Here is a 12,828-nt window from a genome sequence, read left to right as displayed (position 1 = left end):
TTATGTAAATCAATATGGCGCTTTTATGCTAGATGTTCATTGGTCGAGACGGTCTTATGCTATGCATATACAGTTATGTCATTTTGTGTGTGATGGCCTTTAGTATAGCATACATGACGTAACTCTACTCAGTGTTGCGATATGGGACCGGTTGTATGCGCATGTGCGGCAATACGGCGTCAGTAGTGTCTCATACAAATTAAACAAGGCACCGTTACCCCGCTACATTAAAAATATTTCTAAATTTTTTGAAATTGATTGAAATTTTTTACTTCTTGGTTTTTTAGCTGCTGGCTCCGTAGATTCCATGCTTGTAAATAAATAAATCTTACCTTATTTGTAGTCACCAGACCTTCTCATGTCAAAACGTCCCGCCATACGGTCAACACATAACATATAACGGCACTGGATCTCCATCACCGCACATGCGCAGAGCCGCACATGCGCATACAACCGGTCCCATATCGCAACACTGACTCTACTGTATAGCACTTATAACGAGAAGAGAGAAGAGGTTAGAAATACCGGTGATCGCATGGTGTATATTCAGGTACATGAAATTCTTTAACTTGTAATTGGGATATATTAAAAGTTAAATAAAAGCATGACATTGCCAACTTCGGCGAAGGTAGGAATTGGATGGTAGGTGTGTATGATACATCCAAAAATTTCTACTAGTTATTTCGCACGTATGATCCTAACAATACTTGTGCATTAGCATTAATTTTAAATTTTATTGAGAAAAACTATAACAATTATGGCTTTCAAGAAGTACATAACGATTTTTAATTATATATTTTGATATTTTCATAGTTTTTAAACTTGAACTTCTGCATTTGTTAGTCTTGTAAACAAATTTAAATAAAAATTTATGTATAATTGTAAAATAAATTAATATACACTATTTATATAGGTCCATAGCTACTATCCTAGGAATTTACGGATTTGTGCTGTCCAAGGAAAGTGTCAATGCCAGAAGATACGAGATTATGAAAGCAAGACAACGGTTGCGTGACACCAATGTTGTAGATTAATTTTTTATTAAAAAAACGAAATATTTAAGCAAGACATAATTAAAATACAAAACTTGAAGAATGGCGACGTTACCACAAATGGACGAAGATAAACTTAAAGCGGTGCAGGAGTTGGAAATAGAATTGATGTCAGATATGTATAATCGTATGACATCGGCATGTCATAGAAAATGTATAGCATCAAAGTACGCTGAGGCTGAACTAGGCAAAGGAGAATCAATATGTCTAGATCGTTGTATCGCTAAATATTTAGATGTTCACGAACGTATTGGCAAAAAACTCACACAAATTTCAATGCAAGAAGCAAAAATTGCAGAACAACCAAAAACAAGCTAAATCTACTATAATTAGTTGCATTTAGCAAAATTTTTGTGGAAATGTGTCTTATAAATCGACTTCATTTGATTAGTGTACAATTCTGAAAGATGTATACTTTATATATAAAATAAAACAAAAAAATAAACTACTGCATTATTCTGTATTTGATTCAGTTTATAAATAAATTAAACTTTATAAAATATTAAAGATCTCTCTCTACATTTCTCAAAAATTGATTAATATTCTTCTCTGGAGGTAATTGATATAATAAAATATATTAAATTATTTTGTCAATAACTTTGTTTTAAAATAGAAAATTTATTTTAAAGAAATAAATATTTATCGTTTTATACACAATTTTTCTACAGGATTTAATGTAATCAAACTAATACATTATTTATAAATGTTTATTTTCCAAGAATTTTGTATAATTCAACTTATAAGATAAAACTAATGAACACTATTGTAACACAATTTCAAATACAAATAATGCATATTATGTTAGCTAAATTTATGATTACCTAAAATTTTCACTGAACTTAAATAAGAAAAATTTTGCTACAGTACTTACACTTATTACTTGTAAGTTTAACAATTTTTATTAATTATTCAAAATATAATTTTTTGTCTTGCCAAAGTATTTACTTATATATACTTTCAGACAGAAACCTGGATTTACAAGTAGAAAAATTTGTTTCTTAGTAATACATGTACAATGATAAGTAGTAGAAGTAACATTCATCTAGAACACAATATATTATAGTAAATATGATTACGAAATTTGCGGCAGCACGACAGGTTATTTATTTTTAAAAAAGTTAGTTTATACTAGAATATTTCTAGAATATATTTTTTTGCTATTTCTAATAGAAAAATTAGTTTATATTATTTTTCTATTATCTCACTAAAAACAAGAGTAAAAATTTTATTCTCTTTTAAGTTCACAATTGTTTTTAGGATTCTAGAAGAAGAATCTTAAAAATTGTAAACTTAATAGAGAATAAAATTTTTGTTTTTTTGTTTTTAATGAAATAATAGAAAAATAGTATAAACTAATTTTTCTCCGTTATTGCTGTCCAAATTCGTATCATATGTACTATGTCTTGAAATGATATAATTTAATATTAACCAGCAGTTTTGTCTTTTACTGGACGAATTATTGCCAAAGCCAAAGTATGTTGACCACCGCCACTAACTCGTACCACTGTCTTACCTTCTAATTGCTTTCCTTTAACTAATACTGGTTCCTCGACATCTTTTACATCCCCTGTGCCAAGATTTCCATTCGTTCCCATCCCCCATGAATATAATTCACCTATTGTAATAAAAAGTGAAATATTGTATATGGAATTAATTATTTTTACGAAAGATGATATTACATTGTGTCCATATTATACCTGATTCTGTAATCGCAAAAGATTCTCTGCTACCGGCACCTACATCAATACACTTAGCAGAACGTAGAGCAGGGACTAATGTAAGTTCCTCCGCGTCCGAACAATTAGGTCCAAGTCCAAGACGACCATATTCCTTGCGACCCAAGACAAAAACTTGTCCTTTGTCATCAAGGGCTATGGTGTGATGTTCTCCACTGCTGATATGTCTCCATATTTTGCCACTAAAGGTTTTCGACATTTGTGGGTGAAAGTGAGTATCTTGCTTTTTTAAACCTGAAATTTCAACAAATATATGAGAAATAAAATTGAAAACTGTATAATCTTTTTTAAAAATGTTTGTCTTACCAATTTGATAGAAATTATTTAGACCAAATACGTATATGTCCCCTTTCTGATGTTCCTTAGCAAATGTGCAAAAGTTTCCTGCCCATATATCATCAAACAGGAGTTTCTTACTGATTTTGAATTCAACTATGCCTGGAGTCAATAAGGGACCCATTCCTTGTCGCGTATTTCTGCTGGCTGTTCGTGCAGCTACTCGTCCTAGTTGTCCTTGTTCACCGCGTCCGCAGGTATATACACGTCCATTTTCACTAAGTAATACTAAATGATCACTCCCTGATGCTATTTTGACGATTTTTACATTAGGTAATACTTCCACAGGAAATCGTTCATTTCCTTTCAATGTTAATCCCATAGAACCATGTATGTCCTAGTTTACAAATCAATTTATTACATTAATTACATTTTTTTAATCAACAAATTGTAAATAAGCAAGGTTTATACAAGAATAAAAAATAGATAGAAAAATCATACCCTAAATGTACCCCATGCAAATACTCGGCCATCTTCTAACAATGCGGCACTGTGCGAGTCTCCTGTTGTCACCTGAATAGCTTTACCAGGTAATTCAACTATGCCTGGTACTGTCTCAGATCCTTCCTTACTAGTGTCTCGTCCAAGTGCTCCTTCATCATTACATCCAAAGGTCAATACTTCTCCTGTTTTTCTCAAGCATGCATTATGCATAGCACCAGCTGCTATATCTACAATGTCTTGGTACTCGGGTATAGCAGCTGGACGCATCTTTTCAGTAATATCTTCTCCAAGACCAAGTTGCCCAAAATCGCCTTGTCCAAATACGAATATAACACCACCCGTTATATTAAGTGAACGTAAGTCAGGCTTCACAGTTAATTCTACAAGAGAAATTTGTTCATATTATATTTGTGCAAATGATTCCTTAACACAAGAGAGAAAGAAAGCAATTTACATCAATCTATCAAAACTTATATAAATTTTCGAAAATATTAATGTTTTTTTTTGCAGTCATAACATAAAAGATTATATGAAGACTGATCTTTTTATATTTGCTGTACGAAGCGTGCTCTCTCTCTCTCTTTCTCTCTCTATCCCTTAGCATTTGCAGCTACATAGGTTACGATATTTACAACAATATAACCCTTGGAAACAAGAGAAATTTTATAGAATAAAAAATTATTAATTTATACCTGGTTTCTTCTTGATCTGCTTCGGCGCTTTTTCCGCTTTTGTGGGATCTTCAGCGGATCGTTTTACTGCTCTTCTTGGCGGCACTGCAACATTGTTAGGTTAAGCTTGCAATGTGCTTTTAAAATGCTTATTATGACTGTCACATGTGACTGAGCAAATGTTTTTAATATTGTAGCATATATACTTACTTATTTTCGCTGTTATTTTTCGTTGATCGCTAATAAATATCGCCTCGTGCTCTGTTGGCGCCAAAAGTTATGGTGCTCCGAGTTTTATGACTGTTGCGCAACTCACGAAGTACGATGAAGACCGGTTGGCGCGGTTGGCGCTAACAGCTGCTCCAGTACATTCAGGTGATTCTCATGTAGATTTAAATACAGCCTTTACTCACAGAACGTTACAACGAAACGAGAAACGAAGGAATTAGATTCACATGATCAATCTTTCTAACACAAGAAGTAATTAGATACTACATAATTTTTTTTTATTTTTATTTTCAATTCTTGTATTCTAACGTATTTTATATATAGAAACCAATGCACGACGTAAATCGGAAACGATTATCCGTTGAGGTACGTATGTACTATATTTTTTAACCTTTTTAGTTTTTTATTTTACTTAAAAACATATATCTAAAACAGAGATTTTTGTATGATTTTTGTGTTTATGCGAACGTAAGTTTGCTCGTAAAACATTATGACTTCAGAGATAACGATTAATATTTTATAACTTCTTACGATAAATCAATAAACAAATGCGAACGCTGTTTTCGTAAATATTACCAAGAAGCTTCATAAAATTGACTACGGCGCGTTAAGAAACTTTAAGATTCTGCGGTTTAATATCCCGGACGGTTGCCAGGTTAACATCATTTTCTAGCGAACGAAACTTAATACCGTAAGATATTAAGAAGATTTTTAAGATAAAAACTATTTTCTCTCTCTTTCTACGATGATGATATAAGATCAGTCACGATGAAATATAATCTAAAACGGCAAGGTATTGTTTTATTATTCGTGCTAGAGTGTGTTTTTCGTTAAATATATGCTTATAAATTAAATTGTGCATGTATATACATTATTTCATTAAATGGCTCTTTTAAATAAATTTTAGACAGATATTTTCAATTTTATTTTAATTTACATTATATAAAAAGTCATGAATAATAAATTGATAGATTATGTTTGACTAATATTTTATTAGTACATTTTTCAATATGCTGATTGGTTACCGAGAAAAAGACTTTAGTAACTTTTTGCTTGATAGCCAATCAGCACATTTCAATGTAAGTGAGGCCTTAATTAACGAAATGATCTTCGATCAATAGTCAATATGACGGCACGAGCGCAAAACGGTAAAAGACGGTTCTCTTTTTCCGAATAAAATTCGAGTGAGATTTATTTAGTGTTTGTGTTAATCGTTTGTCATAATCGTAAATTAAACGTTGGGTAAACAATCGTAACGCAAATTAATCGGATAATCGGATGCCGTTATCTTAAAGAGAACGATTATCAGTTCGTTGGAATGGGCTACATTACTTTGCACAATCTATTGCCGCGTGAAGTTGCCGAAATTCGGCGAAGTTGCCGACGAAAAATATTTAAGGGTTACAACTGTTATAATTTCAGTGAGTACAATTTTCTTTATGGATGCGACATCCATGATGTATTGTCATAGAATCTCATACAATTATCATAAAATTATGCATTATGTAGAATTCTATAAAGTTGATTTCACAATTGCTGTTTATAATATTGAGAAAATATTTCTTGCAATTTCTTTTTCTAGAAATCTGTAGAGGTATAAAAAGTTTTATTACATAAGAACATTAAAATGTCAATCATTTTTTGGTTATGAACTATTAAAAAATATAGATCTCTCGAATTATAAGAAGTATAAGAATAATTGCTTGATATTTTTATAAGAAGTTTGTTACAAAATATTTGATATTTATGCTATATATGTGGGAAAAATATTTACATAGATTTTTGCGTAATTCTATTATCTCGAATAAATATAGAGATAATTTATGTGCGTCTCCGTCATATTTAGATTTGTAAGCATCAAAATTACACATACGCACACATACAATGTTTGAATATTTGTAAAAATCTAAATCTAATCCCCATATGTTATATATATGATACATATATTTCGATTGGCTACTGTGTGTGTGTGTGTGTGAATGATTCAGAACATGTTAAATAACCATTCGAATTATAAAATCTGTCAAAATAATATAACTTTGATATTTTTTCACTGATAATTTATTTTTAATATTTTTTTCAGATTATTTGGAGTATTTTGCCCAGTATGTGCGTGAATAGATCTATAAAGTGTGAGAAATCTAGCCAAATTTTTGAAAAATTTATTATTATTTGCCAAGACGGTCACATAATAGTAATAAAATATGAATTAGCACGCAATGGGGAGGATGACCGCGGGAGTTTGGTACCCGAGATACAGCGGTGGGGCGTGCGGAAGGGTGCAGAGTGCCGGCCGGTTATTAGAGAGGTCGGATACGCGGAAGCGCGCCAGTCGACGGCGAGACTTCGCCCGCGCAGCTTCCTTTTGTTTCTTCTTCGTCACCCATCTATCTGGCCGTTTATCATCCTCCTTAAATTTCCGTTGCGATTAACGCACAAAATCGGATATTTCACTTTTTGCGTGGATGTCTTTTCGGAATTTTCACAAGAAAGTGAGAAGAGGATAATCACGTGACAATTGCGGAAGGAACAAAGGATCATCAAAACAATCGAAAGTGGTAACAACATCGGGGATCTTCACTTTGATGAATAGGATCGTTTGATGTAGAACCGAAGAGCTATGACGAGGACGACACGTCGCTTTTTGCTGCTGCAGATGCTGATAGGCGGTGAGTGATTTTTTATATATCTCTTTCTCTGTGTGGAAAACATGTGTAAGACCTTGCATTGCAGAACCAAAAAATAATCGTTATTGTTTTAATATTTTATGTTATGCAACAAGTAACAAGTGGTAGAACAAATTTTATTATTGTTAGATTTCCGCGTATTACGTGAGATTTATAATCTTTGCTGTGTGAAATAATTTTAATTACACACACGTGAAAAGATATAATATTGAGTATATAATAATGAGGTATGATAAGGTATAATATATAATGAACAACAAAAGGTAAGTCAACGGAAAATATATGTATAATTGATAAGATACATCTCGTTATCGCATTGCATTACAAAAAAAAATGGTAAAACAACTGATTCGGAAATATTTAATGTACCAATTCAAATTACCATGTGAATCATGTGCTGAATAATAAATCGTTAAATTTGTCATTCAATAATAGATGCATACGCGCCTCGAGATCAAAATGCAGTATCGAACATTACGAGTACATTTAGCAAATCTGTAAATATAAAAAAATATTTTACCTTTTTGCTCTGAAAAATCAAGGATTAAGAACGAATTTACATATTTGATAAAATCTTATTTTATCAGATGATATTATCGCGAATAACACAAACCGACAAATTAAACTCACTTTACAAGATAAATACTCACTCTGTTATTATCAAGTGGATAAATGACGCAAACGTGATCCTTGCATTCTCCGTTCTTTGCGCAAGTTGCTTATCTCTTGGGGCGGCGATTTCTTGGTAGTCGCGCGACTTGTTGAGCCACTACCTTCTTGGTGGCGAGAATGCGAGGCATGCGCCGAATACGCGTGAAACAAAACATAAATTTGGAACGAAATGCGACGAAAATGAATTGATCTTCTTACTCGAGCAAACGCATCAGCGTTTTCTCAATCAGACTGAGTGGTTGCCGTATACGTCACGACACTTGCTATTGGCAGCACACACACGTGCTTTTAAGAAATACAATACCGTCTTCGGAAAGTCGTCGAGTGCGAACTTGTTCTATACATCGTATTTCGGATTCGATGGATTGCCTATGTCATCGTATGAAATCGGGAAAGCACTCGGAATATTAAAGAGCATGTATGCGTTGTTGCGCAACACATTCGCGAAAATCTACTACTGCTGTCGTGTATGTTATTTTTTTTACGTTATGGAAAATATTGAAAGTATTTGCGTCATACATTGAATGTAAAAATGTAATTTGAATTTCCGCTTTAAGAATTTGTTGTGAAAAGTATCAGGAAATAAATGGTAGAACTTTTTTATTTTATCTATTTTTTAAATATTTTGTTTTTATATCTTCAATAATCATACAATTTTTATTTAATTTATATAATTCTGAAAGGTTTTAAAAGTTCTTCTAAAGCACACAATTACAATCGAGATAACTTGGTTCGGTGTCAAAAAAAAAAGTCAGCAACATTCGCGCTCGAGCGAATTCGCGTTTCATTTTCAGAGTCGAATCGTAAGATATTTAGAGAGAGAGAATTCGCGTTCGTCCTTTTACGCACCCTCAAAGAAGATACGTTTTCGCTTTTAATGTTTCTCATTCGCGGTGGATAGATGTTTATTCATCTTCCGTTCCGGTACGCCTCAAAGCGTTTAAGTTCTTCGTTTGTGAAACGGGATATGATGTTCGTTCGCATGTCCATTCCGCGGCGCGTTGCAGGCGTGAAGACGGAAACGGCAGCCGAAACAAAATTGAGAAAAAAAGCCGCCGTTAACCCAGTTTCTTCGCTATCAATCATCACACGGTATTCCGCGGCACATCAGGCGCTGATAGAATTTCTGATGAAAAGAAATTGAAGAAAGATAGCCGTTCCTCACGACAGAATTATACCAAATGCCTTCAAAAAATTTGCGGATTACAGAGCATTTTTACGCGTCGTTTCTTTTCGATTTGAGTTCTAATAAATATTTATACTCGATATTTTTTTAAGAAAAACTGCGTTGTTTTTTTTAATATTAAAGATTCACAGATGAACAGAGAAATTAAACTTTTGCAATCAATTTTTATAATTCTCTAAATCCACTTAAAAATATCTTAAACAGAAGTTTTTCCTTTTATTGTATTTATGTACTTACACTCAGACTAATTTTATAAAATTATTTTGTATTTTTAATACTTTTTTTAAAAATATTATTTATAACTGAACATTAAAATAGCGATTATTTATCTATGGTTCTGCAATAGCGAATGTAAATATATAGAACAAATATACAAAATAAAACAGTGTCGAATTGATATCACATATAGTGAATTAAATATCGGTAAATACTGATAGACATAAAATATTATTGGTACTTCTCTTTTAATTTTTATTTAAAGCTATACATATACATGGCAAACATTGATATTTTAATTTTACATATTATAATAATAAAGTTAATATTGTTCCTCTAAAGGCATATTTTTATATTAAAACTGTACTGTCATAAATTCGAGAACTTGTATTTTATAAACGTGATATCTGAACGAATTTGACAAATGAACTCTCGCGAAATGGCCACTGTGACATATCGATGTAAACGAAACATACATCGTGGAAAATACTATAGGAAATAAAAACAGTTCGGATAAAGTTGGAAAAATTGAAGGGACAGCGAGGACGTGTGCATTAAATCGTAAAGCCGCGCGAAACGATCGTGATATTGCCGGCTCGAATCCGTCAGGCTGCGGGATATGCGCTACACGAAACAGATCCGCGAACGGCGGTGGCAATCCGGTGGTGTAAGAATAGCGAAAACGTCGGGATCGATCCGCTTAATCCTCTTCGCTGCCGCGTCGGATCGCGTTTTCCGCGTAAGCGCGCCCCAAATCGTGCAAGCGCTTTTCTCTCCCTTAGAAACGCAGAATTATTCAATAGTCGGCGTGCACAGGAGTTTCCTCACAAAACACCGTTCGCTGAACCGCGTGAGTGCGCCAAAGAAAGACAAATTCGAAAGGTACGCCGATGAAATGCACGGGACATGCGCTCGCATTCGGCACCTCTCGCAATCAGCGTGCGCGAGTGAAATAAAAGAATTAAAGCGATAGCTTTTTGTAAAACGTAGCGAAAAAAAGAAAATGTAGGTGACCCGGTTTCTTCGTTATCAATCATCGACTGGACATTCGGCACAAGAGCCAGGCAAGGCGGATAGACACCGATTGAAAATTTCTCCGATAGTGAAGCACGTGCGTGCGTTGCATATTTCACGGCTCGCAAAGATATTTCCGCGTAACGATTTTTTTCTGTTTTCGAAAAAGCTAGTAGTGCGTTTTTTTCTCGTCCGTCACTCGAAAAGTTACGCTCGCAATCCATTACAATTGAATCACTTTAAAATATCATTTGATTACATGCAATGTGGTGGATCGTGAATAAAAATATTAATTTACGCTAAAACGTATAAGAGAGTTATACGCTTTCCGCTTAGTTGCTTCTCAAAATGCATAGAGGCAGGACCGATAATTTGTCGGTATGTTTGTATGTGTAGACCAAGTTTCGATAATATTCACACTGAAATAGTACGTATGTCCGTGGAAAAGTCCTAGGCCGATAGGAAATCGCATCATGTCTATCGGAGCACGTCATTCGTCGCTCACAAAATCGCAGCATCCGCCGTGCGCGGTTCATATTGCCTGCGGCTGGCAATTTGTCGATCTTCTAACCGTGGGCTGATGCGCCGATAGAAACATCAGCTCAACAGAATTTATCTCTATTTTTTGCTCGTATTTATCAGATTGCCGCAATTTGCGTTTGATGCATTAAAGAATAAAATAATGATCAGAATTTGTCTTTAACGAAGAGAGAGTAGTAGACATTTTAATTAATCTTTGATGAAATATTGATTAATAAAATATTGTGTAAATCAATTAGTTAACAATAAATATCAAAGTTATACTTTATACTGGACACTTATGTATCATATTACTATTCTTTTAAATATTTCTTTTAAGAATATTTTTAAATTTATAATATATGCATACATAGAGAAAAAGAAAGTTTCGACTTACTCTTTAAAGCTAAAATAACTTACAGCAGTCATAAATTATATAATAGATATTTTTATTTATATTTTCACTGCATAAATATTTCATAAATTTAATCAATATGCGATTCACACATTGAATGTATACTCAACAGTTTAAGAATATATTAGTTATTTTTATAGAATAAATTTTCTCACACGATTATATGAATAACATGCGATGTAGAATAAAGCGATACTTTTTTTTTTACGCGTGATTTGATAAAGAGCCCGATAATGTCCGTTAATATTCATTATCGCCGAAAAAATATTCATCGACATTCGTGACACGTTCAATAGAGGCAGGCAGCAGCAGGGAGGTTTGCGAATTGCGAGATTTCCGGGAGGGTGGCGCGACATCGATGGTTTTCTGATTGACGAGCAGGCGCGGCGCGCATATCAAAAACAGTATTAATTAGCCGTCGAATCGCCGTTGATTTCCGACAAAGCGCCGTGCCCCACGCGGTTATAACGCGACCATTCGTCGAACGGCTGTGTTTATCAATTAGCCATGGTGCACATGGTTGCATCCGGGTTAATGCGCATGCATGCGGACAAAAAGTCAGCGAACAGGCCAATCACGTTAATATCGCAATTATCGATCGTGGCGCGACTGCCATTTCAGATTTCCCCTGCCAAGTTGTGATGCTAAAAAATTTTTTTTTTGTAATTTTGCCATTTGTTGTGCATCATAAATATATCATAGATAATTGATTGATCGGTCACGTCTGGCCAATCGAACCAATATTATTGGTTACGACCGTCTTACAACAGTAACGATAAAAGAAAAGCAGCGAAACAGAATCGCAGCGTTTAATTGCCGTTGAGTAGCGCACTTCGCGGCTTAGGACGTTCGTATTTTAACAATCAGGTTTCTTTATCGAAACAGAGCTTCTCGAGATTCGTACTTCGTTCTTCCGGGAAAAAGGGAAGGAACTCAGAAGAGGGAGAGAAAGATTCTTTCGCCGAAGGAATGGCGATCAGTTATTCCCACCTCGAGGATCCGTTGAATATGCATGAAACAATTGCGTATCTCATGCAATTAGCCGAGGCAAATCTTTTTTCTTTCCTCTCTCTCTGTCTGTTATTCCTTTCTTTTTCTCCTATCCCTCTTCCCGTATCCCCGCGCGTATCTCTCACGCCAGTTTAAAACTACCTCTCACGTTCGCTTTCTCTTTCCCTCTCTGTCGCTCAGTCGAGTTTCCGTCCACCGGCAACGAACGGTAGAAAACTTGCTCTAATCAGAGCGCATTTGTGATTTCCGCGGGCAAGCGCCACCGATGCAAATTGCATTTTGAATAACGCTGACACCGTGGACCCGGGTACAGTTCGTCGACCGATAAACGCGAACCATCCTGTACCTTCTGTCACCCCTGTATCATCCCACGAACCCTCTATTGCTCATCCTTTCACTCTTCTGTCTCTTTTCCTATCTCCCTTTTCTCTCTTTCACCCTCTCCCCCTCTCTGACATCGCTTTTCCCGCTGTAACACCGACGGGGAGGTGTACGACATACTCGCGCTTTTTCCATCGCGCGAGCGGCTTTTGTAACGCTTTTAGTTATACCGTCGGATTTACTCGCAGCAGACGGGATTATCTTTTTAATTCTCTACACGCTCACCACAAAACTGACACGCGCTGATAAATCGCTATTAG

The 12,828-nt window shown here is 34.7% G+C and overlaps 3 protein-coding genes across 6 annotated transcripts in view; 2 read left to right on the top strand and 1 right to left on the bottom strand.

Annotated features, from left to right (window-relative positions):
* The first annotated feature begins 392 nt into the window (after positions 1 to 392).
* Positions 393 to 1,549, top strand: Tim10 (translocase of inner membrane 10). Of its 3 annotated transcripts, none has more exons than XM_067354952.1 (2): positions 393 to 550; positions 914 to 1,549. In XM_067354952.1, exon 2 carries the CDS (start codon positions 1,095 to 1,097, stop codon positions 1,368 to 1,370), a length of 276 nt encoding a protein of 91 aa, XP_067211053.1. In that variant the 5' UTR covers positions 393 to 550; positions 914 to 1,094; the 3' UTR covers positions 1,371 to 1,549. The 3 variants fall into 3 exon arrangements, with proteins under 3 accessions (XP_067211053.1, XP_067211054.1, XP_067211055.1); XM_067354953.1 differs by having other exon boundaries at positions 484 to 642; XM_067354954.1 differs by having other exon boundaries at positions 486 to 646.
* Positions 1,268 to 4,607, bottom strand: Rcc1 (Regulator of chromosome condensation 1). Its single transcript, XM_012372169.2, has 6 exons — positions 4,450 to 4,607; positions 4,261 to 4,344; positions 3,566 to 3,948; positions 3,095 to 3,461; positions 2,750 to 3,022; positions 1,268 to 2,667 (listed from the first exon to the last, which is right to left on the bottom strand). Coding segments are annotated over exons 1-6 (1,299 nt in total). The 5' UTR covers positions 4,451 to 4,607; the 3' UTR covers positions 1,268 to 2,476.
* Positions 4,608 to 5,010: 403 nt separating this feature from the next.
* The window catches only part of LOC105675189 (irregular chiasm C-roughest protein), a 150,150-nt gene continuing 142,332 nt past the window's right edge, over positions 5,011 to 12,828 (top strand). For both annotated transcript variants that reach the window (XM_067354896.1, XM_067354897.1), the window contains exon 1: positions 5,011 to 7,136. In XM_067354896.1, coding sequence (XP_067210997.1) covers positions 7,088 to 7,136 — 49 coding nt within the window. In that variant the 5' untranslated portion in view covers positions 5,011 to 7,087. The remainder of the gene's footprint in view (positions 7,137 to 12,828) is intronic.

Source organism: Linepithema humile, chromosome 5 (genome assembly GCF_040581485.1).
Source record: "Linepithema humile isolate Giens D197 chromosome 5, Lhum_UNIL_v1.0, whole genome shotgun sequence".
Lineage (NCBI taxonomy): Eukaryota > Metazoa > Arthropoda > Insecta > Hymenoptera > Formicidae > Linepithema > Linepithema humile.
The sequence above is the reverse complement of the archived record's forward strand: the minus strand, read 5'-3'. Positions and strand labels throughout refer to the sequence as shown.